At 35.2% G+C, this 26670-nt stretch overlaps 1 protein-coding gene across 1 annotated transcript in view; it reads right to left on the reverse strand.

Moving 5' to 3' along the window:
* Window positions 1-26670, reverse strand: part of ascc3 (activating signal cointegrator 1 complex subunit 3) — a 312947-nt gene that overhangs the window by 132725 nt on the left and 153552 nt on the right. The window contains exons 12-13 of the mRNA XM_066701745.1: window positions 25267-25443; window positions 24589-24660 (exon numbers count right to left, since the gene is read on the reverse strand). Coding sequence (XP_066557842.1) covers window positions 24589-24660; window positions 25267-25443 — 249 coding nt within the window. The remainder of the gene's footprint in view (window positions 1-24588; window positions 24661-25266; window positions 25444-26670) is intronic.

A 26670-nucleotide genomic window follows, 5' to 3' on the forward strand; every position in this document is an offset into this window, starting at 1 on the left:
TGTTATTTTGATTGAATTATTATAGCTACACACACACACACACACACACAAGGTGCCTCGGCACATCATTTACAATTGATTGTTTTTTGTTTTGTTTTGTTTTTTACGATAAGGTAACAATTTGTATTTATTTTACAAAGAACATTTTGGCAAATCACAATTTATTGTTGTTTGAATATGCTTTCTCACAATTATTGACTCGAAAATGGAATATCAATATTCATGAAGACCACTTACCCTTTAAACTTGTTTTACATTTTTTCGGGAAATTTAACGACTGGGGTGCAAATATACGTTATACATGTTACACATGTTCATAGGTCTTTTCGTGCCCCACTAGTTAATAAACTGAAGAGCCGCCACTGCTGTTGGATATACCTTTCTGGAATAAGCGGTTTCCTGCATTTAAAAATTGAAAGGAACACAGCCCACCTTTCTGTTACATGTAAAACAAATGCCAAATGTATCATGCATGGAAACACCCCCCTTATATAGGATATATGCTGAAAATACATAACGTTGTAGTAAGTATGAGTGTGGTTTAATATTTACTCGATAGTAGGCACTACTCCCACGAAAGATCTGGTAGAAGGAAATAATTTTTAAGATATAAAAGAGTTTTCAGAACAACAAACAAATGCATTTGCAGAATAAAGAAATGAGTTCATTACAAACAAATAAGAACTGAAACAATCAATGACATGTTGCTGAACACAACAATAATATACAATGACATTCAATATCAACATATTTTCTCTCTGTGCACAACCAATAGGCAACATTTCGTTTGTATGGATGTCGGGCGCAACATCTAATTTGTTACCTGCACTGTACACCTGTATTGCGATAATATATTTTGCCATAATCGCGAGAAGCTTCAGACAACTTTGAAGTTGTCTAGAACTAGAGGAGATGCAAGACCACTCCTACAGTATTGTTGGGCAGGATTAAATGCATTTTAACCAGCCGCTAATAGAAAATCAAAAAACTGTACATCATGGCGTTTACATTAAACATTAGAAGAAAGTAGCATCTAACTAAAAATGAAACCGCGACTGAGCAAAGTTGTGTAGCTTTTCAATTGCGGCTGAAAGTTGCGTTTTATTCCCTCACGTTGTGCAAGAAAAGAGAAGGTAATTTTGTGGCGTAAATAGTGTTAGATTTAATACCACGAAAGTTTAGCAGCGCAATATCCATTCACAGATATGTGGCTAATGCTTCTGTGAGCGACTCATTTTTTATTTAATCCTGCCCAAAGTGTATTTAACACATGTGTATTTAAGTACACAGTCATATATTTGAGGTTGATTCCCAGGGATCCTTCAAGAAATGTCTAGATGAGATATCCTCAGATCAATAAGCTCTTAGCAACCAAATGACAAACACTTATCTCATGCTCTATATTCTATATGTCTATTTGTTTGGCTAGATAATTACAAATAAACAATTATTCAATTAATTATTTTGCAAACCAACACAACTAAAATTATGAAATGACTGCTGTCTTGTGGGGTTCTTATAAAAACTTGGAAATATGGCAGGAAGGTAAAAACTACATTATTATATATTTTTTAATCTAAATATTAAAACAGATATTATGATAGATAAATTAAATCAATGTCTGTTTAAAATAAGGAGGGAGGGATTCCACAATGCATCTTCATAAAGTGACTAATGACTATCAGAGCTGTTGACTTAAAAGTCACTTAGACAATGTCAATGTCTCCACAGCACAAGGAAGTTGGTAAAATATAATCTAAAATATTGGTAAAGAAATTACTTCCATGAAGCATTTATCTTCATTCAATACTTTGTAACTGAGTAAGTATTTTAGACCTGAAATAAAAAATCACTGATGAAACTTTCTGTTATGTCGCATAGGCTTCAAAACAAGGCTAAAGCATTATCTTGTAAACACAATGGAAGAAATAGATACATAAAAAAATGCATTCCACTATAAACCTTAGATGATAAATTGTTTTGTTACACTGCATTTGTAATGATTAAATAAATAACATAAATGCTATAAAGGCTTTTCCCTTCCCATGTCAACCCTCAAATAGTCAGTATTTGATGCAAATCAGTCCATAATATTTCAAATTTCCTCTGAGTATCTAAATACATTGAATTGGGTATTATACATGTGATTAATACTTGAGTTAAAGCTCTATATAGGGTACAGAGAATAAGGGGAATAATCTACTACAAAAACTTAAAGGAAATTAAAATCACAAAACCACACCTCTCAGGTGTAAAACAAAATAACATGTATATGTATACTATATTTAAACTATATTTTACATCATACATAAATTAATTTCAGATGATCAAAGGCAGCCATGAAATAGATCAAAACTACATTACTGATAACTCATGAATAAATGGACAATATACCAGATGGCAGTCTGCCCAGAAAAGAACATGTAAATGTTGACAGACTCCATTATAGCTTATTATCCATCTGACATACAGGCATGTCTATTCCATAAAACCAAGATTTTTAAGAGCCTGCCAACTGCTGGACAATGGCAAGACAATTTAAGGGCATATTTTGTGCATATTATTATTATTATTATTATTGGTAGTAGTAGTATCATGACAACTAAAACCATGAATACTGCAAATTTGTAAAAAGTATATCTATCTTACCTATGCAGACCAGACCTTGTGTATCATAATAAAAGCAAATAATTTTAAATAAGAGTAATTTCAATTGTTAAATTGTATTTTCTTAAGCTCTAAATTATAGATATTTTGCTGTGTAAAGTATGAAATTAGTGTTGGTGAATACTATGAAATTAAGTTTACTATATTTGTTAAAATAAGGGCATTTACCCACATAAGTTAATCACTCTTTAGGTTTGGAAGAAAATCATTTAAATAATTTGCACAGAAAATAAACACTACTCATTTTTATTTTTATACTGTTATAATCAATGATTATTCTACCAAAAAAAATAAAAAATAGATAAAACAAATGGGTAAAAGACACTCATTCTTGAAGTTATGGTCCAAAAGAGAGACAATTTCTTTAAAAGACATCTTCTGACAAACACCCAATCACTGGGGATTTTCCACTGATGGTCTGGGCAGCCATATGTAGCATCTTTAAGCGACCGTGTATTATCTGCTAAGGTCCATCAAATCAGACTGATGTGTGGTCGATTGGAAATACACTACTGTTTGCCAAACCTATAATTTATCAGAAAAAAAACACTATTTTATGGCTAAAGATTCTCCTGACTACAAACCTCATTCAGTCTCCCAGTAGAAAGTCTGTTTTCTGAGCAGAGCTCTACAGATCACATGCTACAGCCAAAAGTGCTGTTGAAAACATCTGGATCATGATCTAGACCAAGTAAGAAAGAAGCATCTATATTGAAAAGATGGATAACATCATAAGAGAAGCATTTAAAGTGGCAAAGTCCATCGTCACCATAACAGGCATTTATATTACACTGTTAGACAGTTACAACAATTCGAAACTACTGACATAGTAACACATCTTTATTTTTCTGTGCTTCTAATCGAACATTCACTGCTGCAGACTTTGAAATTAAAGTAAAATTGTCACCTTTCAATTCTTTTCAACTTATTTTCCTTGTATTTATTTATGTACATATACATTTTGAAACTATTCATCCACCTTTCTCACCTTTCAATTACATGAATTCAGCTAATCAAGGCTACAGGACACATCTTGCATTGCAGTGGAGTGTTGTTACCACATGCGCCATTTGGGAGCCCCTTCACCTCCTTATTTTAACACAAATTAATTGATAGAATACCTCAGAGGAATGCAAAGACCTGCACAGATAAATTCACTCGTGTTCAAAATGAAGGAGTCACGTGGACCATCGTGCTGAATTGGAAAATCAGAATGAAGTGATGGAGAGGAGAGGAATGTTTCAGATTAACACGTTTAGGATTTAACTTGCTCTCTTGCAAGGTGAATCCATTTCCTTGGTTCCTCACATTGCTGATTAATCAATACAACCTCTGAGCTGTTGCTCAATTTTAAGCACCAATTACCCCAGTCAGTCTTTTCTTCATAACCATGCTAGAAAACACCATTCGACAAGTTGAATGATTTTTTTATGCAGCCCTGTTGTATAGTGCCTGCAGATGGACAAATTGGCATATTTTGAATATGATAATGACCTATTCACAGAGGTAGATGCAGACTAAATAAGAACACAAGGTTTTAAAAATGATGCACTGGCCTTCCCAGTCTCCTGACCATAACGCCACTTAAAATGCATAAGACAAGACACTGACAGGACAGTGAAAAGGAAACTACAACCAAAATAAATATGCTTTTTCTTCACTCTCAAAAATGGGCGCTAAATGTGCTGAATGGGTGCCACCTGACAAATGTGGTCTTAAAGTACACATCTGATATAAAGCTATGTTTAAGGATAAAATAAAACACTAACTAAAAAAAATACAAAAACAGAATATGTATATACAGCTCTGGAAAAAAAAATAAGAGACCACTTAACACTGATTTCGGAACTTGGAGTGGTCTCTTAATTTTTTCCAGAGCTGTATTTCCCTTACATTTCAATTAATAACAAAAATACCAAATGTCATTTTTCATTAAACATTAGACTTTATGCCAATGTCAATCCTGATGCAATGAAAATCCCAGGACAACACATTCCTGGAGATCAGGTTTAAAACTAGATTTGCTACCACACAACTACAAGACGGTGCACAGATACACAGCAAAAGGTTACATACATTTTATTTTAGTTTTAGAAAATTAGCATCTGTACTTTCTACAGCAGGGGTGTCAGACTCCAATCCTGGGAAGGCACAGTGTCTGCTGTTTTTTATTCCAACAGGAGATCCCAATTACTTAATTACTGTCATTATTGACTCAGGTAAGCTTATCCAAAACTTTCATATTTTAATTTTATAGACAATACCTTAAAAGGTGTTGATTACCCACGGAACATTTCAGAGTCTGTAGAGAAGTGTTAAATTCATCCAGTTAATAGTTTAATTTGACCAATTAAGAACCTGAGAGCTGGGCTGAAACGAAACCCAGCAGACACTGCGGCGCCCCAGGACTGGAGTGTGACACCCCTGTTCTACAGGTTTCCAATTGTAAGTTCTTGGTTGCTTTGTAGTACAAGTATACCCCATACAACACTGATTTGTTATAATGCTGATTCCCTGGAGAGAAAAAAAAAATCACTACGAATAGAATTTTCAAAATTAAGAAAATCCATAATGCAAATCAAAAGATATCAGTCAGAACACACACAGCTTGCCAAAAACCACTAGCTTTGTTTAAACTTGCTCAGCCAAAGAAAACTGCTCATTAAATCAGCGCTTTCCTCCCTCCTCCATTCTTAGATTTCCCTAGTCGCATCATCTTAAGTCACATTGTATGAAACAAAATGCTGTGTGGTGGGCTGCATGTTTAGCAACATTGTTAGGTAAAAAAAACTTAAATAATCTTTTGATTGGGGAGTGGGTGTGGAGTCGGAGCTTGGCTTTGACAACCACCAACCGTGGGGAGGCAGGCAATCCAAAACAGAGTTCGGGGGAATTGGATGTTATCAAGATGTGCCTGCCATAAAGATTTACACTTCTCCCTATAGATGCTTGAGTCCAGAGATGAGAGACTGTGATTGGGGCAGTAAGTGAGTGAGCAAGAACCAGTGAAAGTTTTAGAAAACTTAACACACTTTCATGTGGGGTGAATTTTCTTTATAGCAGTCTGGGTGCCTTAGTGTAATTTTAATTTTTGTTTTTGTTTTAAATAATTTTATCATCTGACTCCCTTACTTAATGTTTTATTGCATTGATTTTATAAATAACTTTTGTTTACTTATACTGTAGCCCTCATTGATCATTCATTGGGTAAGAAATAATGCTGTCTGGAATACATTTTCATTAAATCAGTGTTAAAAAGTCTCCGATATGTGCTGATTCACTTAGTGCTCTCTTCCACTGGGACGCATCCTAAGCATTAAACTGGTACAGATCTACCTGTATTTCACTGACTATTTCAGTTGCTTCAAGGGGCATTCAAGGGTTAATGAGATAAATAAATAAGGTGCTCCATACAGTGCATTAAAAAAAGACCTCTTCAACCTGTCCTTCTTAATCTTCCATACTCTCGCCTTTGATTTCACTCTTTGTGGAACACCATTAAAAACAGACAGAATTGTAGGCCTTGAGTTAACCCGACGCTGCTTACACTCCAGGGCTTAAATAAGATCAACTGCTTGGCCGGTTTTACTTTACAAACACTCTTTAGATGGTTGTCTATGCTAATTCATTTTTTATGGACTCATTCAGAGCTTTACCCTTAATCCCCCTCTATCCCACTATAGCATCATTGAGAAACCTTCATATAGAAGTTCTCCATAAAACCTAGGTGCTGTTTAAAAATCTGCCGAGCTCCTTCTTTTTTTAGTGTACCTCTAAAACCTTTCTTATCTGTGCAAATGCGTCTCTACACCTTGGCAACAAACTCAGAGAGCACACCTACCGGCTCTCATTCTCAGGCTATTGAATAACCTTGTTTCTCATTTTAACATGGTACCTGGGGTATCACTTGTCTTTCATCAGTTATTTAAAGCAAAAATCAATCTTATTTGGTCAGGAATGGCATTATTTTTCCATTAAACATGTATTCCAAATAAGCATTAAGTCTGAAGTCTGATTTTAAAACCACCAATGCATGTCCTGCCTTATATCACATACTTAGCTTGATAGTACCACATTGGAATTACTCATATGGGCTATGAAATGTACTTTGGGTAGCATGAGATCCTGGTTCATTTTGGTCCTTCTGGACCTTCTGGCTTCCTCTTCACAGTGTAGTCCAGAAGACTCGATTGCTCTGTGTTCTGTGCTATTAATTAAAAGGGCAACATAGATCTGGAGAGCCCCAGTACTCCAAGCTGGAAGATTTGCTACACAACCTATTGACTAAAATCATACTGTAACAAGATTCTGCTTAGACACTGACAGCATTCTCTTTCTTTTCAAAATAACATTAGCTGCAAATCTATATAGGCTAGTGTATATTAACATTTGTATAAATAACTAGCCTTACATATTAACACACTGTTTGGCTCCTTCAATGGTGACAACCTATACCAATTTAAATGTCTTTCCCACTACTTAGATACTATTGCTGCAGTGTATTTGCTTATTTAAACTTATCTCTGCAAAGCTTTATTAGCTGATCTCTAACAGAAAATAAAATACACAAATAATAAACATTCCAGTTATTACTAATTTAAAAATCATCAGCATTGACATCCTAGTCCTGCCCAACCTTCACTGTCTGGCTGCAAATTAAACGATTAACTATAAAATCCTTTCTATGACCTTTAAGCCAAAACATGAACAAGCATGTATCTGTTTACTCTTATCCACAGAAACATGTCATGCCATACATGGTCATACAATGTACACTGCTGCTTTTCTGTTTCCATCTTCTGTAATAGACAGTTTATAAACAATACAAAAAAACTTTGTTTTAAAAGTTTTTCAATTGGTTAATACTCACAACAACTCTATCTGCTATTGGTTAAGCCAGTTAATTGCTATATAGAATTGTTCAATACAAACGTTTTTAAGGCTAAAGTGGGGGTGGAAGTTTGGGCCTAATACCGGCCCTGTAGTCCTCTGAGGGTTAAAGAATGGGTTAAGAAAACATGTATGTAATGTAAGGATATATTCCAAAGAAGGCTGAGAAACAGAAGAGGCAACTAGATGAATAGAAGAGTGCATTTCTTGTTTGAATGACAATCAATACCAGCATTGCTACAGACATGGCAGGATAGTGACTTCCAGGTTACCACAACTTTTTGTACATATAATTGTACCCTACTTTCAAGTCTAAATGTGCCTTTTAATAAATTAGCTAATACCAATTTGTCTCTTACTTTACAGATGGACACAACCTTCTCAAGATAAAATAATTAATGTTTTAATAGCAAGTAAACCACCCAGGTTTTCATTCCATCCAGTCCTAATTCTACTGCAAACACTGCAAGCAGCCTGAAGGCACACAGGATCCTAGTAGAAATGTCTTCACAAGACTGACAACAACACCAAAAACACACACGATTGTACCCATTCCTTTTCAAATTTGGTTTAAGTGAATGAAGTTCAAACAGTTTCTTTCAACATACATTTTCCTTTTTCATTGTTTTTGTAAGCATTGCAAATATATTATATTTATATCCATGGTGCTCATCTTTAAAAAAGCAGATGGAATTATAAACAGCATAAGTGGTATAGTAATTTATTACTATTTGATCTGGACAGAAACTGACTGGGCATTATTTTGTATACCTGGCAGGAAATGACTTAAAATGGTCTTTCATGAAATGTGAAACTGTGGTTTTGTGCTTCTGTACAATTTATGTGAGATGGGTTTGACAGCAAACACTGAAAGCACATTCCTGCAGTAAAATCAATGAATTCTGGAATGTAAAGCTCAATCAATTACACAAATTGAGATGTTCCAATAAATGTGGCTTAAAAAGTTAATGCCTTAAAATGTACACATTTCCTTCAAATTGCTTTCATTGCTTAACAAACTCTTACAAAAGATGCATTATATACTAAATAAAGCACAAGATATTACTACACTGAACATTTAAAAATGCACAAAATGCAAATATAAAACAGTTTCAGCACCTTGGCACTTATAGACAGGGGTGTAAAGTAACAAAGTACAAATACTTCGTTCATGTACATATGTAAGTTTTTTGACTATTTATTTATTTATTATTGGTGGCTACTTTAACTTTTACTCCACTACATTTATTAACAAAATAATGTACTTTTCTACTCCACTACATTTCCCACAGACGACTCTACTGTTACTCATTTCCGGTAGGTCATTAATATGAATATTAAACCGGCTATATGCTTCTGCAATTCCATAGCACCATTCATACATCAATCACACACATTTTACCATTTGGGGTTCACACTGGAAGCAAGCAAAAATCGTAGAACTGCCTGTATTTCAATAGGAGCTTCAACACTGGAAATTAGCATCGCTAAGATTTAAACGGTCTATATTTTAGATTATTTCGCCACGACTGGAAAGAATCTGACCAATCAGAAGTGATGTAAACCCACATGGAAACACGCACAGTATATGCGTGCGCCCCATAACAAACAGCGTGGATGACGAGAAGTTAATTTATGAGGTACAGCAATATCCATTACTGCATCACTGTACATTAAAAGACAAACAAATCGATTAAAAAGACAATGTGTGGGTGAACATCACAGAAGCTTTACTTTAATGACAGCTGTTCATAAAATGTACAGTATAAATAAATAATATGCATAGTTAACTGTGATTTTTATTTTACATATTTACTTTATTATTCACTTTATGATATAAATAGTACAATTTTATATGACAAAAGGTCCCAAAATCATGTCCATGGTGATGTTTACACTTTATATAAAACAAAAGTTTTTAAGATGGCATGCATAAGGACAAAATCAAATTTTATAATTATATATATAATGTAGTGTCGAAAGGCATTGTTATTCAATAAAATGAAACTTTTGTAATACAAGAGTCCTGTCTACCTAATAAGTGAGAGTTCAGCTATAAAATCTATTTTTTATTATATATTTTTGCCTTATTTGGTCCAGCACCTCATGGGACGCTGCAGTGCACGGATGCTTTTAAGTTATATTCATATATATATATATATATATATATATATATATATATATATAGTACCATCCTGGGGAGTTTTGACATTCAAACCTAGTCTCCTGCAGTAGTACATGCAGGGGTACATATTTTATACTGTTTATGTTGTTTTGTGTTTTATTATACAACACTTTGGGATGTGTGTGTGCGTGTGTGTGTGTGTGAACAGTGAGTTTGCTAAGAAAACTCAAAATAGACTATTATATAAATCCCCCAATGTTACCCTTTGTTAATATTGAATACACATTTCCAGATAATTTCCAATAAAAATAAAATACCTTGATAATTTATGGGAAATAAAATGTTGGATTAAAACATCAAATTAATCTCTTGCATGCTCTCTTCAAAAGGCTCACACACAAACACATGCACATTCACTTTATTACTAAAATCACAATTTACTTTTACTTTTGGTACTTGAGTACTCTTGAAAGTAGCATTTTTTTAAAACTTTTACTCAAGTACTGTTTGAATGGGAGACGTTTTACTTTTACTGGAGTAAGTTTTTGATAGAATATTTTTACTTTTACTCAAGTATGAGTTTTACACCTCTGCTTATAGATATAGAAACCCTTCATTCAATTCCATTGTAGGGTTTCAGTGTTATGAAATACCAGCAAATGGAAATTAACATTAAACAGCCCACTAAACCAGAAGAAGAAGAAGAAGAAGAAGAAGAAGAAGAAGAAGAAGAAGAAGAAGACTAGTTAAGAGTGTGTCTTCTACCCCTATGCTTTGCTATAAATAAACTGTGGAATGGTCACAGTTGCAATTGAAATTATTCTATTGAGTTTTAGGGTCATATTTTACCACCAGCTTCAAATGGAAATGACTCTGTGGTATCACTTGAATAAATGTTACTTTTTATAATTTGTCTAGTTAATGAGCTAATTCCTGTGTGACTGTACTAATGATTATACTTTTCATCTTTGAAACGTTTACCATGAATTTTAAATTATATTGAGGGTAGTATTCCCTGTATATTACTATTCTTGTTTCTATTCAACTGAAAAATAAACCAATCATTTGACACTGGAGTCAGGAGAAAAATACACTAGATACCAATTTTTTCGATGTTTAACTGTATGGACATGAAATCCACATACCAGCAGATTTGATATTGGCCAAGATACAATATTTGTAGGAGCACCTCAGCTGTAGACGACTATAGTGAGACAACAATGGAAACCATGTAGAAGTAATGATGAATAATGCACAAACACCACAAACATCACACAAATAACCTCTCAAAATTACTTGATTTAAAAAATGCTGGCAACATGGAAAACAAAAGACATGTAATGTGGTCATGTGGAATTAATTTAATAACACTAATCAAGTTTTGATGTTGACAGATTCTATCATGAAGACTAATCAAACAATAAACAGTTTTTCAGTTCCTTAAAAAAAAAAAAAAATGTTTATTTAAAAAAATTTAAAATTTAAAAAAAAAAAAAAAAAAACTAAAAAGGACCAATGCTTCTCTGCAACTTGTAGGAAATTTACATTTTTCGCACCATATTAGAGGGCCAACAGTTATTAAATACCCTGTTACTTTCCAAGACATCATGTAAAAATGCATAATGAATCAGCGTCTAGGCTGTAAGTACCCATAGAGACTTCCTAGGCAAATGTTATTTATTAAATCTTTTTATCTAAGGATGCAGTCATAAAACTGTTGTCAACAGTTACTTGTGGTTACTAAGCTTATTAAAGTTATATCTGCCTTCTGCTTCAAGCCCTGCAAAGCAGCTGGAAGCCAGATAATAAAGAAATTCAATCCATCATACTCACAGATGAAATTAATATCTGTCACATACACTTCTGACAATTTAATATCATGCCCTGAGAAAAAGCAACCGGCTAAACTGTAATTCTTTTAAGGAATTTTGCAGTGCTGGGTCGTCTTGTTTTCTTTCGGCTCTGCTCAGCACGAATGAACTTACAGGTATTGTTTTATGTATGGGCTAATTATTGCACACAACTTCCCAAAATCTAATCCATTTCAGATTCAGGATTCCCCTGCCAACTCAAAATGGCCCCTTGGAAAGCAAGCAGCTGTCAGTGATGGTCTGCGAAATGCAGGGAATGAGTGCTGCCAATATCCAAAAGGCCTTTGAAACACATAGCTAAAGCCTCGCAGTCAGCCCAGGAAGATAATTAGATTGAGAGCAAGTTCAGTTTGCTTTAATAAACTCATTTATGAAGCTAATTTGCACAATTTCTGGAGCTCTGTGTCACTGAGTCACACACAGTGCAAACGTAATACTCCCAAATGATCCACCTGCAGGAAGCTCACCAAATTTTAATTAAGCGTGCAAGCTCCGATCAAATACCACAGCAGGCCTGCACTGTTCTGGCAAATTGCAGTCTTCCACTAAGGCTTCTCAACAATTAAAAATGTTATTAATATAATTAAGCTCACAAAGAAGAGTTTTGATGTTTAATTATTAAAACAATAGAACAAAAAAATATGTATAGGACTGCCTGATGTTGACATCTATTTCTGCTGTGACTACCTGCCTTTCAAGACGTAATTAGCCTTGTTAATCCTTGGCCATTTCTCAACTTCTCAATAGCAGCCTTAGCATTGATATAAAATCACTCCTATGTTTGATACATACAGTGATCAAATACATTTGAATTTACTCCACCTTTCATTATTTTGAGTGTCTTGGTTAGCTGTGAATTTAATATGTTTTCTATGACTTTGTTGGGGTAATGGAGCAGTTGCAATGGAGTAATTTAATGTCTACATAGCCCCACCATGTCATGTCAGTGAGGTGCTTAAATCCTGTTGCACAAGCAGCAGTCAACCTTAAACCTCAGGATCATGGAAAGAGCCTGTATTACCATTGATGAGACAGCAGCAAACCTATGAGTAGGGCTGTGCCTGCGACACATTTTTAGTATCAATATACCACTGAAGAATTTACCACAGTGACTGGTATGGTATTACTGTTGGGGGAGGAGGGCGTGGCACTGTTCTGAAATTCTCAAGAAGTAGCATAACTCTTCTGTTCTATTGTTTGATCAAATAGTATATAGACAAAATACAAATACAAAATAGCTAATATTTACAAATACACAACAGAAACAGTATAAAATATAGATTTAAAAGAACGATGTGCAAATGACTCTATTGCAACTATTTTTTTTTTTTTTTTTTAAGTGTTATAAAGTTGCCAAATTAAAATCCCCATTTTAAAGGGAGCCTTTGAAATACACTTTTCTGATTCAAATAATACAGCTCTGGAAAAAAATTAAGAGACCACTCCAAGTTCAGAAATCAATGTTAAGTGGTCTAAATTTTTTTGTCGTCTTTATTCTACAGTTTATTTTTCTATTCTTGCATTAATTATTGTTAAAGATTTTATGCCTGTGACTAATTGAACTCACTGGTCAACTGGTATATTAATTGTATGGTCTCACCTTAGTACGTCCTAATAATCGCTTTCTAGCTGAAATGTTGGCGGCGGATTGCTTTTTTGCCAAATAAAATTGATTTATTTTAATCTTGGAGTGTGTGGCTTTTCTTTTCTTTTGAGATTTATTATTTGGCTGTGTAGTCCTCTAAATGTTCACTATTAGTTTTAAAAACTATTCTTAAATGGTAGCCTAAGGTAAACGTCACTTTGTCACACACTTTTCATCAAAAATCTTTAATCTCAAGCTTTTCATCACCAACAAAAAGTCACTGACAAAGAATTGATAGAAATCACTTATTAAGCTGTGCTAATAACAAACAGAGGTATAATTAATCATAAATAAAAGATACAGTATGTATTCAATTCAGTAGCTACATAAACAAAATCTTCTCACTTACTGTCTAGTTTGATCTAGGCTGAATACTTGTTAATGTCCTATAACGATTCTTAAACAGCCCGTTATTAAATCCTACAGCAGTTACCCATAGCAGATTTTCAACTCTTTAATCTCACCCCTTTTTATCGATAACTCGGCTATATGGCAGTAAGCAGGCTACCTATAGAATCTATAGAACTACCATGCATCACTCTATTAGCGTGTTTACATCATGCATTCACGTCACGCAGATTTTCATCATTCTACACAGAATCTGACCATTTAGCGAATGAATGTTCAGGCTTTTCACAAATTCTGTGAAGAATGACTAAAATCTGCGTTGTTGCACACATGTAAACACACTTTCTGTGATAACAAAACTATATACTGATCAAAACAAAAATAGCCTACAACTATAAAAAACAAAATGACTATAATAATAGGAAAAAAATTCCCACATGTATTTTCCTCTTTAATAGGCTATGAGGAATCTAACCTAGAATGAATGACAGTTTAGTCTTGCAACAGTTTAGTCCTTGCTGATGGAACGGCCACGGAGGGATTTGAACGCCTGATCTCACATGTCACAGTACAGCGGCCTTATCGCAGCACTTAAAGAGGCTTCAGAATCAGTACAATACAATATTTTTCACCGCAGTGAGGCGGTATACCCTTAACTGGCAAAGCCATACCTATGAGTAAGTTGAGGTTGCACATGTTAAAACAAGTGATTGTCAACTGGTCAATAATCCCAATTTGTAAAATACTAATCTCAGAATCTGACTGAAATCCAACATGCATTACTCCTTAGAATGTACTTACAGGAGTGGAATGGATAATGTAGTGCTTTTAAAGGAAGCATTAAATCATCCGACCTTTAACAACACTTAGAATGATACAGCCAAATCTCAACTTCTGTTATGAATGCAGTAATGATGAGAAATAATTTTACTAATGCAACTGCAAAGTTTTATGAATTGCAGGTTCTATGCTGCAGTGTGCTCCACTCCTGATGCTTCAAGGATAACAGTACAGATATAATCACAAGCATAATAGAATACTATATGCATTCAAACAAAACACAAGACTGAAATAAAAGTAAAGCTTTAACAGTGGGAACTGTACCACTTGACCTTTTTGTTCTCCTAAGGTCATCAGAAATTAAATACGCTGCTGTCACGGCTTATGTCTGACTACAATACATTTGACCTGAATATACAGCAATATAAATGTATAACCTAATCCACATCAGTACACCATTTGTACACCGAAATAGTATTTCCCCATTTGTACACATTATTGTAGTGCACATTATCATGTAGTCAAAAACTTGTTTTAATTCTAATCATTTGAAAGAATGCCTGTATATATGCTGCCAAAGCTGGACTGTAAATAAATATAAAAGCTAGAGGCAAAGAGACAAAAGATCAATATATTCATTCCATGAAAGAATGTAATTTGCATATATACAAGGCAAGGTTGCCTTCAACCACAAAGCAGCAAAGGGCTTTTTACAGTTGAGTAAGCATGGTGTGACAGACAGACAGATAGCCATAGATGTACATTAGAGGTCAGTGCTTCATTATTGTTCCTGCCCACTGCTATGTGGTCAATGGGGGGCGGGCTCTTGGAAAGATAAAAGCTAAACGAAAGATGCACATTTGATATTTCAAATAGAAACTGGGAAAAAAAACTAGACGTCTCATTAGTTTGAGCAGATGGATCAAAATTAAAGGCTGAATCACCAAGATTTAATTTCCCAATAGCCAAGAATAGTTGGAAATCATGCAGTCTGACTGTTGAAAAACCAACATGAAAAAGATCTCCTCCATCTGTCAGAGCAAATGCTTGTACAGCAAACCTCACCTCCCAACTAAATTCTTCACTTTAATGATGCTGACAAGACATTCAGAACACCGGTAAAGGCATTATCAATGTCATAATTGCTGTTGTTATGATTGCTGTTAAAAATAATGTGACTTGTTATACCATATAATTACACAGTAATGTATTATAAAAAAATGCTAACAATGTATAAAGACATTGTATGTGTTTAAACATGGACTACATTATTGGCAAAGACTAGTTTTACATTGTTATGTATTATATTGTCTGTACTGTCTAGAAAGCCACAGATAGACGACTTCTCTCATTTGTTTTGTTTGTGCCCTTATTTGCAAATAGCAGCACCAGCCTTAATTCATCCCACAGTCCACTGTGTATTAATCACAATTGAGAATCAACTTATAATTGTGATAAAGACTATTAAAACCACAAATATGGAACTATTTTTGCTGGTATCGTCATGGAAGATTAATTAAATATGGAATAAAAACTGTCTGGAACCGCACATCCATTTGGATAATATCTAATATACAATTAAAAACATATAATGAGAAAATGCACTGAATGGTAATTCAAATTCGACCCTAACCAGAAACTTTAAAGTCTTAAAAGAAACAAAGGTGAATACAGTCATCCCCCGAAGTTACATCGTAATTGGTTGGAGACCGACGACGTTAGTGGAGATGCTGTAAGTCAAGACAGATTTACCCATAAACTCAGTGTTAAAATGGGGAGGGTGGTTCCAGACAATCCATTTTTTTATACTTATGAAAAATCTGAAAAACAAATGACAATTTAATAAAATTATGGGTAAATCGCTTGTGTCAAAATTAAAATCCCTGCTCTACATTTTTAACTGTTTACTCCTGAATTTTCATGATGGCTTCGAATAGGGACTCTTCTGTTTAAGTTTACAGTTTAAGAGTAAGTGTGTGGGGTCAAATTAGCGTCATAAGTATCGCATTAAAAAAAAAATTATATTGTAAACAAACAAAAAAACTATGTTGAGATAAAAAAAAAAATCGAATGTAAAATGTATAGAATTGTAAACAAAACAAAATTTATCGAAAGCAAAAAAACAAAAATCTTGAAAGAATTTTTTTTTTAAATCGAGAGCAAAACTCTGACGCGCTCGCCTGCAGTTCCTGTCTTTGCTTGCGATGCTGCAATTTTTGCTCTCGCCACCAGTTTCTTTGCTTTCGATTTTTTTTTTTGTTCGTTTACGAGTTTTGGCGCGGTTTTGTCGTGAGGGCGGGATCATGGGTCTACATTGGTCCAGTAGGTTGGAGTGACGGTTCTTCCTAACCCAGTCAGTGATCAGGGTGGGCTGATTTTTTCTCAAGTTTTTGTTTTTGTTACAATATATATATATATATTTGTAATGCGATACTTATGGCACTAATTTGAGTCCATATAAGTGCCTCCTCCTCCATAGAGCAGGGAGACGATTTTGACTGAATGCAGAATGACTCCCTGTATGGTGTTGCCAGAAATAATAAAGCAATAGTATCCCAAAAGCAATACAATTATAGACCAAACCCAAAGTAAATCAATATATATGGAATTTCCCACCCTCCACTACATTTACATAAATAACCCCACACTCCCATTCTTGCATGCACATCTTTTTGTATTGAAACCATTTAGCGCTAATTGTATTAAAAATAAATAAATAAGATCAGCAGCCCCGATAAAGCCATTTGCGAAGACTCTACTGACTTGCTAAACTATAGAGCACGAGGGAAGTCTCATACACAAGTGATTCAGTCACATGCGGCGCTGGATCATTCTGCACAGAAGCAAACCAACTGAGCCACATGTTAAAATAAATCCTTCTGAGAAGATCACTGGTGACATTAGTCAGAGGCTACACAGAATCCGAAATTCGAGGATGCAAGACATTTAGCAACAGTGGTGAAACAACTTGTGCTGCTCAGTGCAATGTTGGCGATATAACGACATAAGATGGGACTAGGTAAGTGGGGGATGACAGTATATATATATATATATATATATATATATAGAGAGAGAGAGAGAGAGAGAGAGAGAGAGAGAGAGGGAGAATGATCTTAACACCATAAGCCATTCATTTTTAACAATAACAATGTAGCCATAACATATTTCAGCAAACATACGGCTAAGACAATCTGCAAACACCATAATAGCAGACAAGACAGAATTATGCCAGTTGCAAGAACTTTTAAATTGCACAGCTAGTAGCTGGCTGCACTGTACTTGCCTTTGTGTCAGTGTGCACTGACAGTAATCAGATACTCATCTACTTACAATAGTTGTTCAGCCCTCAGTAAGTCATACGCCAAAATAAATATATTTACATCTTCAGTTAATAAGAGATTACGTATAGAAATATCCATATAGAAATTGGTCAGACTTCAAATATAATACAAATCTCAACTTTCCATTAATAAAAAAAAGAAATACGCAGTAACAATGTATTAATCAAAGAGGTTGGACTGCAGATGTATCAGCAAAACACCAAGATCAACAAAGCAGGTTCCTACAGTATGAATGCAATTATCAGAACTTACTATGAGATGTACTTGAACAGAAATAGCATATACAAATACGTGCATGGGATATCAACATTTTAAACTCATAGTTTTCACCAAACAAACAACACAAAATAAATGTGTTATGCATTCTGATAAGTGGATGTGACATAACTCTTTTATGCTCTGAAAGACACAGCTATCAATGGTTATTTATTAAATCTGCTGTGGAACATCTACCACACAATCTCTTTAGTGATGTTGTGCATGTAAGAAGATAGCAACTGACAGCTCATTTCTATTAAGAATGCTATAGACCGAACCGAATATTACAGTATTAAGCTAAGGTTAAAAAAAAGTCCCCATAACGACAACTTAACCTTTCACCTTGGTTTGCAATCCTCATATCATTTGATGTACGATAATGACAATGCTGTCACACTATAATGTGGAATGCAGTTTCTTGCATTCATTTAAAAACGGTTGCCTATTAGCTTTTCAATTTCATAGGTGATATGGCCCCTGTTTAAAAGAATTGTATGAAGACAATAAATACTGAATTGCCCATGTATAGCTTTGAATGTATTCACAACAGTACAACATTCAGTCCTATTTTATTTTTATTTTGAAGACAACTAAAAATCTTTTGAATGTGCAAATATTAGAAAACATCCTCCAGAACAGGGTTATTAAATCGAACACTACTACTGCTACTACTACTAACAACAACAACAACAACAACAACAACAATAACAACGAAGTATCACCTTAATGGGTTTTAAAAAGGAAAATGCATAATCAAACTAAAGCACAAGCAATAATAAATTTCCACTACAGAATACATAATCTCTGAAAATAACGATGCCCATTAGTAGCTACTGTCATTCAAAATGTTTGTAGGCCTCGCACAATAAATAAATATATAAAAACAGAGAATAAAGACTACAAAATGAAGAGAGACAATCTGACTTTTCCCTTAGTATAAAATTAGTGTTTATTGGGCTGTTGTGATTTATGATATTCAGAAATTGAGTTCAGGGAATGTGTCAGCCTTAGAAATTGCTAAAATAAAAGGCTGCACCTCTTTAGTTGACCTCTACAGCTGTATTTTGGAGTGCCCATCTGATTAATAATGCATTATAAGATATCAAGTGAATGAATCATACTACTCATACTCTCTCTCACACACACACACACTTACACCTACAGTAATAACGGAATACAAGTATTCCCGTTACATATTTAGATTACAAACTTTTATTTACTATGCTGACTGAGGTCAGACGATTATTCTGAATACTGATACAAAAAATAAAAAAAGTGATTACTTTAAGAATTAACTCGATCATTTACAGGAAAAGGCACACAAGCCAAGTTAGGAAATTGCAACAATCTGTAGTGGTCCACAATTTGCAAAATTGTTTTTATTGATATGAAGCCTAGCTAACTAAGAAGCACATGCTTCATCATTGGTGTGTAAACAGGCATAAATGGAGACTGTAACGGACTCTGCTCTCATCACATGGTGCGGAGGTTAAGACTTATTTATTTTAAAACAGGAGAATAAGAATCAGTCGAAAAGAGTTATTTTGTTGTTAGTAGCAGGAATCTAAATGTGTTGTGTACTTCATGTCAAGATGGGACAGTGTTTGGGGTGCTTTTTATGAAAGAAAGGGAAAATATAAAATAAATAAAATATTTGTACAGATGCCTCTTTCTGTCACACACAAAAAACAAGATTCTGAAAATACTTAAATAAATCCTCACAGCAACAAGATGAAAAAGCCATGCACAAGGTTTAACAAATGTCATCCTTACAAAAAAAAAAAAAAATACTAATGGTAACATTAGCATCAAGCAGTGAATTGTAGAAAGAAGGTTCAGCTATGTGCAGTAAAGAAGCCCAAGCTGTTGTATTATTATGATGATACTTTGTTTGCATTTGAATCCTAACTTTGGGCAGGATTAAATGAAAAATGTTCGCAAAGTGCGAGCGAAAAGTCGCGGAAGAGTCGCAGGAGCGGGTCTCGCAGCTCAGCTCCTCACTGAACTAAATACGAGGAGCCGCGAGGGGGAGGGGCCTGTGTTTCGGGCGTGGCTTCCGGAGAAACCGCGAGCCAATCACAGCGTCTGAAATGTGAGCGACAGCGGGGGCGCGAGAGCAGGACGGCTGCGAGAAGAGCGACGCGTCAATAAAGCAGAGAAATCAAAGCTGCGACCCGCCCGCTAGTAGAAACTGCACAGCGGCGCTCATTTTCAGCGAGACGACACTTCCTTCTAACCAGAACTGTAAGCGCTGTGATACAGGTGCGCAGTTTGCTATTAGCGGGTGGGTCAGTTTTGATTGTATCCGGCCCCACGATGGCGCATGAAGGTACAGAAGTCTTCCGCTCCGCGCTGTAAATCGACAGCATGAATCTACCGGCTGAAACACAATTACACACCTGTACTGTGTAGCGGCTACAAATATGAGTAGGAGAAAATAATCCAATAATAAAAACAAAAGCCGCCCTTAATTACAGCTGTGTATTTTCATTTTTTATGTCTTCGCAGACAACCTTATCCAGGCTTAATCTATTAGCTCAATGCTGATGTCTTCGGGTGAATAGCAGAGCAATGCAAGTCTCTTTACATCAGCGTTTACTTGTCATGTGCACTTTGTATTGCTCTGTTTTGTAAGACTGTCAATAAATAAATAAGCAAATAATAATAATAATAATAATATGTGTAGCTCGGTGCATTCAATAAAAACTGCCCCACTGGCTAATACAAAACTACTAAATGAACATCATAGTGGTTACATTAATTATTAGAATAAACGATCAACTGAAGAATGAAGCCGCACTGAGTCCAGCTCTGCAGTTTTGTATTAGCGGGGGGTCAAAGATTTGATTCAATGCGGCCCCTAGTTTGCCCGTATAATGTCGCCTGATGTGTGATTGTTCACTGGATGTGTCCCATTGTGATATGTGGTTGTGAAGCAAATATATATTTCATGGAGATATTGATATAAGTTGTTCGATTTTCTGGTGGAGGACCCCCAGACCCCCGCCGTGAATCCCTCATTATGCTTCCCACTCATTTTCCTGGCTACGCCACTGATCCATACATAAATACTCTTTACAGCACATGATTTAATATGACATTGTATATGCAGAGGATCTGCAAAGAGGAGTGGGACAAAATCCCTCCTGAGATGTGTGCAAACCTGGTGGCCAACTACAAGAAACGTCTGACCTCTGTGATTGCCAACAAGGGTTTTGCCACCAAGTACTAAGTCGAAGGGGTCAAATACTTATTTCCCTCATTAACATGCAAATCAATTTATAACTTTTTTGAAATGCATTTTTCTGGACTTTTTTGTTGTTATTCTGTCTCTCACTGTTAAAATGCACCTACCATTAAAATTATAGACTGATCATTTCTTTGTCAGTGGGCAAAAGTACAAAATCAGCAGGGGATCAAATACTTTTCCCCTCACTGTATGTCAGTTGTATAGATGTCAATCTACATCACTGATTTCCACAGTGCCAGCTGTGACAGCGGTGCTGATCGTGGCTTGGCGCTCCCACAACGTCCCCTCCTGTAGTTTGAAAGGAGCCTGTAGCATACGGGCTAACGCGGCACACAATTGTCTCCACAGTGAGATGATGGTTGCGTGCAAATCTATTATTTAATTTATCCTTCAGCAGGTGACACAATAACGCTATCAACCCGATAACGTCTTATTAAAAGGTGATCGGAAGGTCTAGAAAGTTCCGATGGATCTGGAAGTGTAGGGCTGGCATCGATGTCTGCCATTATAGTTTTAATTGTCATAATAGTCCACTTTCTCTTGTATAGATGGCGATATGGTGCGCATTCAATCCAATTGCGTCATGCGTGTGTGATCTGTGATTAGTAATGAATGACTGACTGATGCTACATTATTACAGGTTTCGTTATGCTGTTGCGTAAATGTTTATTAGCTTTATTTATATATGAAATTGGCCATAATATCTCACCTTCGAAAACCTAAGAAACATTACATTGAATAGTTTTACCGGTTCTTGTGGTAATTAAATCGACCAATTAGCGGCAATTGCTATTAACATTGCAACCTTCTTTGTGTGTGTGTCAATGTAACGGTGCAGAGCAGTACAGCAGTGTATCATTATCATTCCCGTGTTATATAGGCTGCTGTGTCTGGGATAAAGGCATAACGTTGGCCACCTGCTACTAGATAATTGATTGTTCAGATTCATAATTTTTCTATATATTTTTGTGTGTGTGTGTGTGTGTGGGGGGGGGGGGTTGCCTAAACGTCACACACTTGTATGTGTACTGGCTTGCAAGTAATACAACCATATGTGCCTGTAACAATATTGTATAAATGTCATCCAGAGTCCCAGATGCTTTACCTTTTTGTGTACATATTCATAAGAGCAATTATACAGCTGCTGAGTCGATGTAGTGTTCGTGTCTTAAAAGTCGCCTTCATTCCCAAATATACCAAAAGGCCCCGGGCGTCGCTGGACCCTATTCAGTGGGGCTTCAGCCCCCCTAAAAATGTTACGATCAAAGACGTACGAAGCGACGGAAACGGCGTCCAAACTCCCCCATTACGCGCCTGTAGAAACACCGCGTCCAGCCGCTGTAAGAGTCAGTGAGAAGCGCCGAGCGGCCATAGAGAGATGCGTGACTGTAGAAACACTGTGCTGTCCAGCATCGGCTACAACATGATCCAGCAAAACCCACATTCAGTCCGTGTGAGGAAACACCCCGCTTACAAGGGTACCGGCTGAATTTACATCACTGTAGTGAGTACGAGTGAGGTGCAATTTACACTCGATAGTAGCACTTTTCCCACCAAAGATCTGATAAGAGGGAATCAATTGTTAAGACGTGAAAGGCAGAAAGCAAGAGCAGATAAACGAGTTAAACAAGTCATGAAGCCGAAACGAAACGAGCCCTGACACATTGCTGAACAAAACTCAATATCAACATATTTTCTCTGTTAGTGTGGATGTCGGGCGCAACATCTACTGTGTGATTATCGCGCTGTGCAGTGATTTCACTGGCGCTCCCTGCGCGCAGCCGCAGAGGCTTCAACCCGCAGTCAGAGACACTAGAGCAGCTGAGCGCGTTGTCTGCGCGTTTTCTCCACATATTTTCTTGATTTAATGCAGCGGAAATGTAACCACTGCCATTGTATTGTTGGGCGGGATTAAGTACGACTTTAACCAGCCGCTAATAGCAAACTACACAACCGTACATCATGGGATTTACTTTAAAAATTAGAAGAGAGTAGCATCTAACTAAAAATGAAGTGTGTAGTGCTGTAGTAGCGGCTGTGAAAGCTGTGTTTCATTCTCCCGCATTGGGCCAGAAAGGAGCTGCGAGAAGGTCGTGTTGCGGGGTAGATGCGGTCAGATTTAATATCGCGATAGTTTAGCAGCGCGATTTCCACTCGCAGACATGCGCTAATGCTTCTGCGAGAGACTCGCAGCGCCAACATTTTTAATTTAATCCTGCCCTTTGATTATTTTTGTTCCTCTTTCAGATTTTGTTGGTCATCTTTAGGCTTCCTCTATTTCTACCTTTGTTTTAGTAGGACACAGCTATTATGTAATAATACACATACCTACAGTAAATTAATTGTTAATGAGTTAAAGCAGTTAACTGCATTATGTGAAAGCCTGGGGAAGTTAATTCCGTCTAAAAATGACCTGGACCACCAGTGGAATTGGGAGAGGTGTTTTTTTCCACCCATTGTTCTAGCACCTTGTTAATTATTTTCTATTTTCTTTCTCATTTCAGAATTCATAGTGAAAACCTGCAAGAGAATGTGTTCCAGTCATTATTCCCTTATTAATGCAAGAGATTGCATTATATATAGTTCATATATATATTTCAGTTCTGTAATCTATCATTTCCTCTAGGCAGAATCAGTGTACAGTGTAGTATGTGTTTGTTTTCTCACAGTTAATTGTTGTTCAATAACTTACACAACACAAAAGTTATGTAATTAAGTGATTATATATACACTGAAAATATTTTTGTTGTTAATTGTGAAATGTTAATTCCACTTGCAGGAATCAGTTTCTGATGTACTTTTAAGTTTGTAATCACTATTTTATATTGCCAAGGCAATAGCTCATCTATATTAGAAAAACTGGGTTGTTCTTCAGAATAACTTAAATTAAATCTTGTATGCAAGAAATGGAAATAATGTAAGTTGAATTCTATATTCCATTTGCTTTTTATTAGCTCACAGTATACAGAAATAAAACAAATGTGGAAAATGCTATTTTCAAAAGATATCATTAATATTTCAGTTGATTTATCATTTAGATTATATTTTAATTAAGATGTTTTCTTTTATACACAAATTGGGCAATAATTGTAAATGGAATTTAACTTTAAAATACAGTCGGGAGAACTTTGTAACTGTAACCAACAGCACAAGTAATGAGTATGACAACAGTTTATAGCCTGCAGAATATGTTTAAAGTTTTTAAGAGGCTTCCTCTTTGATCTGTATCAGGCTTTTGTTTGCCCTGGAAATAAAACTGGCTTCTCACCCACCATTGTAACATGTATGAGAACATGCTATGAAAATGATTCAAAATTAAATCATTTGTGCAGTCAAAGGAATAAATACATAAACAAAACAAATATATATATATGGGCAACATTCATATTATTATATTATTGTGGAATACATACCTGATGTCCATATCTTATTTGTTCCAAAACTTTGTCATAACAAACTTCTTCCATATCATGCATCTGCTGAAGCTAAAATGAGAAAAGAAAAGTAATAATAAAATATCTATAATAATATATATATATATATATATATATATATATATATATATATATATATACACACACACACATACATATTCACAATGCACATTTGCCTCAGCAATTGTAGGGTTCTTTCTGTGTGAAATGCAGACATACAAATTACATTAAACTAATGTACCACCTAACAATCCATATGTTTTTTAATAAAAAAATATGCATATAAGTAAAACATTAATTTTAATGGCATAGCAAGTGTTTTCACCTTTAGTGAACTGTTCATAATCTAAGCAATCTAATGGAAAGAGCTGCCACACGAGTTTCAGCTACTGGGGATATAGACAATATACATTATATATGATTGCATGTACTGTTTAATTTAAAAAATAATGATTTTAGCCCATTTTTTATGTTCCTCATTATCTGTAAACCAGGTTCACATTTAAGCATGCAACACATTTTATTAATATTCTCTTTGGATATTATATATACTTAATCTGAAATAAAACATTTAAAAAACCAAGGTAATACAAGAGATGAAGAAAGCCTTGTATGTTTTGTCTGGTGAAGAAATCTTTCCAGCCAAGCAGCAGATACCTTGTTAGTCGTCTTTACTCCAACAAAGGTCTGGCCAAGTGGAACGGGACGAAATCTGCTATCAAAGTAGAAGAGGCCAATGAAGGGATTTACATGGAGGAAGGTAGCGACATCAAGGTAATTGGGAAGGGTAGCAGACAGGCCCAGTATTCGGATCATACTCTGAGTTGACTCAACCTGAAAAAAAAGAAAAAGAAAAAAGGTCGTATGAACCTGTCAGTGCAGTTCCGAGGTGCCCATCTTGCCACCTTCTGAACACCTACAGGTTTTGCAATGCAGACTTCCTTGTTTTAATGATTAAACATTAAACAAGGACTGGACCCCTTTTGGCAATCGATGAATGAAATATATTTTAAACATTTTCTGACTTCAATCAAATGCATTTTTTTTTATTTAGTAAATGAAAGATTTTCCCTGTCATCCCTGATTTTAACCATTTCATTAATTCAATATGCAGTGGGAAGTTTTGTCTGACAGGTAATATTACATATGTCCTTTAAAAAACTAAAGAAAATAAATAAGAGAATGAAAGTAAAAAAAAAAAAATGTTGAGCATTTGTTTCAAAATTATTCCAGCAAGAGAAGTACAATTGAAATAATACACTTGAGGAAGTAAATCTGTGAATTTGATTCTGCGTTGTCTCTTCCTTCCAGATATTCACAGCTGGCCAATTCAGTACTGACACTTAAGAGCCACTCTCATCTCAGTATAACACTACTGAAAATATACATCTTCAGACAATCCGTATCATTTGCATTTTATAAATCATTCAAAATTAACATATAAAAGCAAAAAAGCCGAAAACAAACCATGAGGTTGAGTTATTGTCAACATTTTGTCTGAAGGTAGTGAATTCTTATATATATCATTTTGTATTGCTTTTATATAGTAAGAGTTGGTTTCCCCCCAATGAAATAACTCTTGAAAGACATTTTACCAGTAGAGCTGGCTTCATTAGAATAGATCAGACACAATCACAAGTTCAAAGGATACAAACTGACTATACTAAATTACTAAAATAATAGATACAATAGGCAGTTAGATAAATTGTATGACAAACAGGAATATATATCAATTCGCTATATTTTCATCTAATTTTTAATTTGGTCTCAAATAGCTAATGGCAGAATGGTGAAGATCTTTCTCCGTATACACATAAACATCTATGCTAGATAATCAATAATATATGTTAAACAAACATTCAAATATTTAACTGAACTAGATTATATAAAAAATACATTAAGTTATATACTATTGTATATCAGAAACAATAATTTAAATTGCAATATTTCTCAAGTTCTTAAATAAGAAATATTGAATATTGTGGCAGTGTGAGAGGCAAGGCTGGGGTCAGGGTGGGTCGTCTTCAGTGGAGGAGACTACAAAACCTCTCCTCCAAGACT

Source organism: Amia ocellicauda, chromosome 1, assembly GCF_036373705.1.
Source record: "Amia ocellicauda isolate fAmiCal2 chromosome 1, fAmiCal2.hap1, whole genome shotgun sequence".
In the NCBI taxonomy this organism is placed as follows: domain Eukaryota; kingdom Metazoa; phylum Chordata; class Actinopteri; order Amiiformes; family Amiidae; genus Amia; species Amia ocellicauda.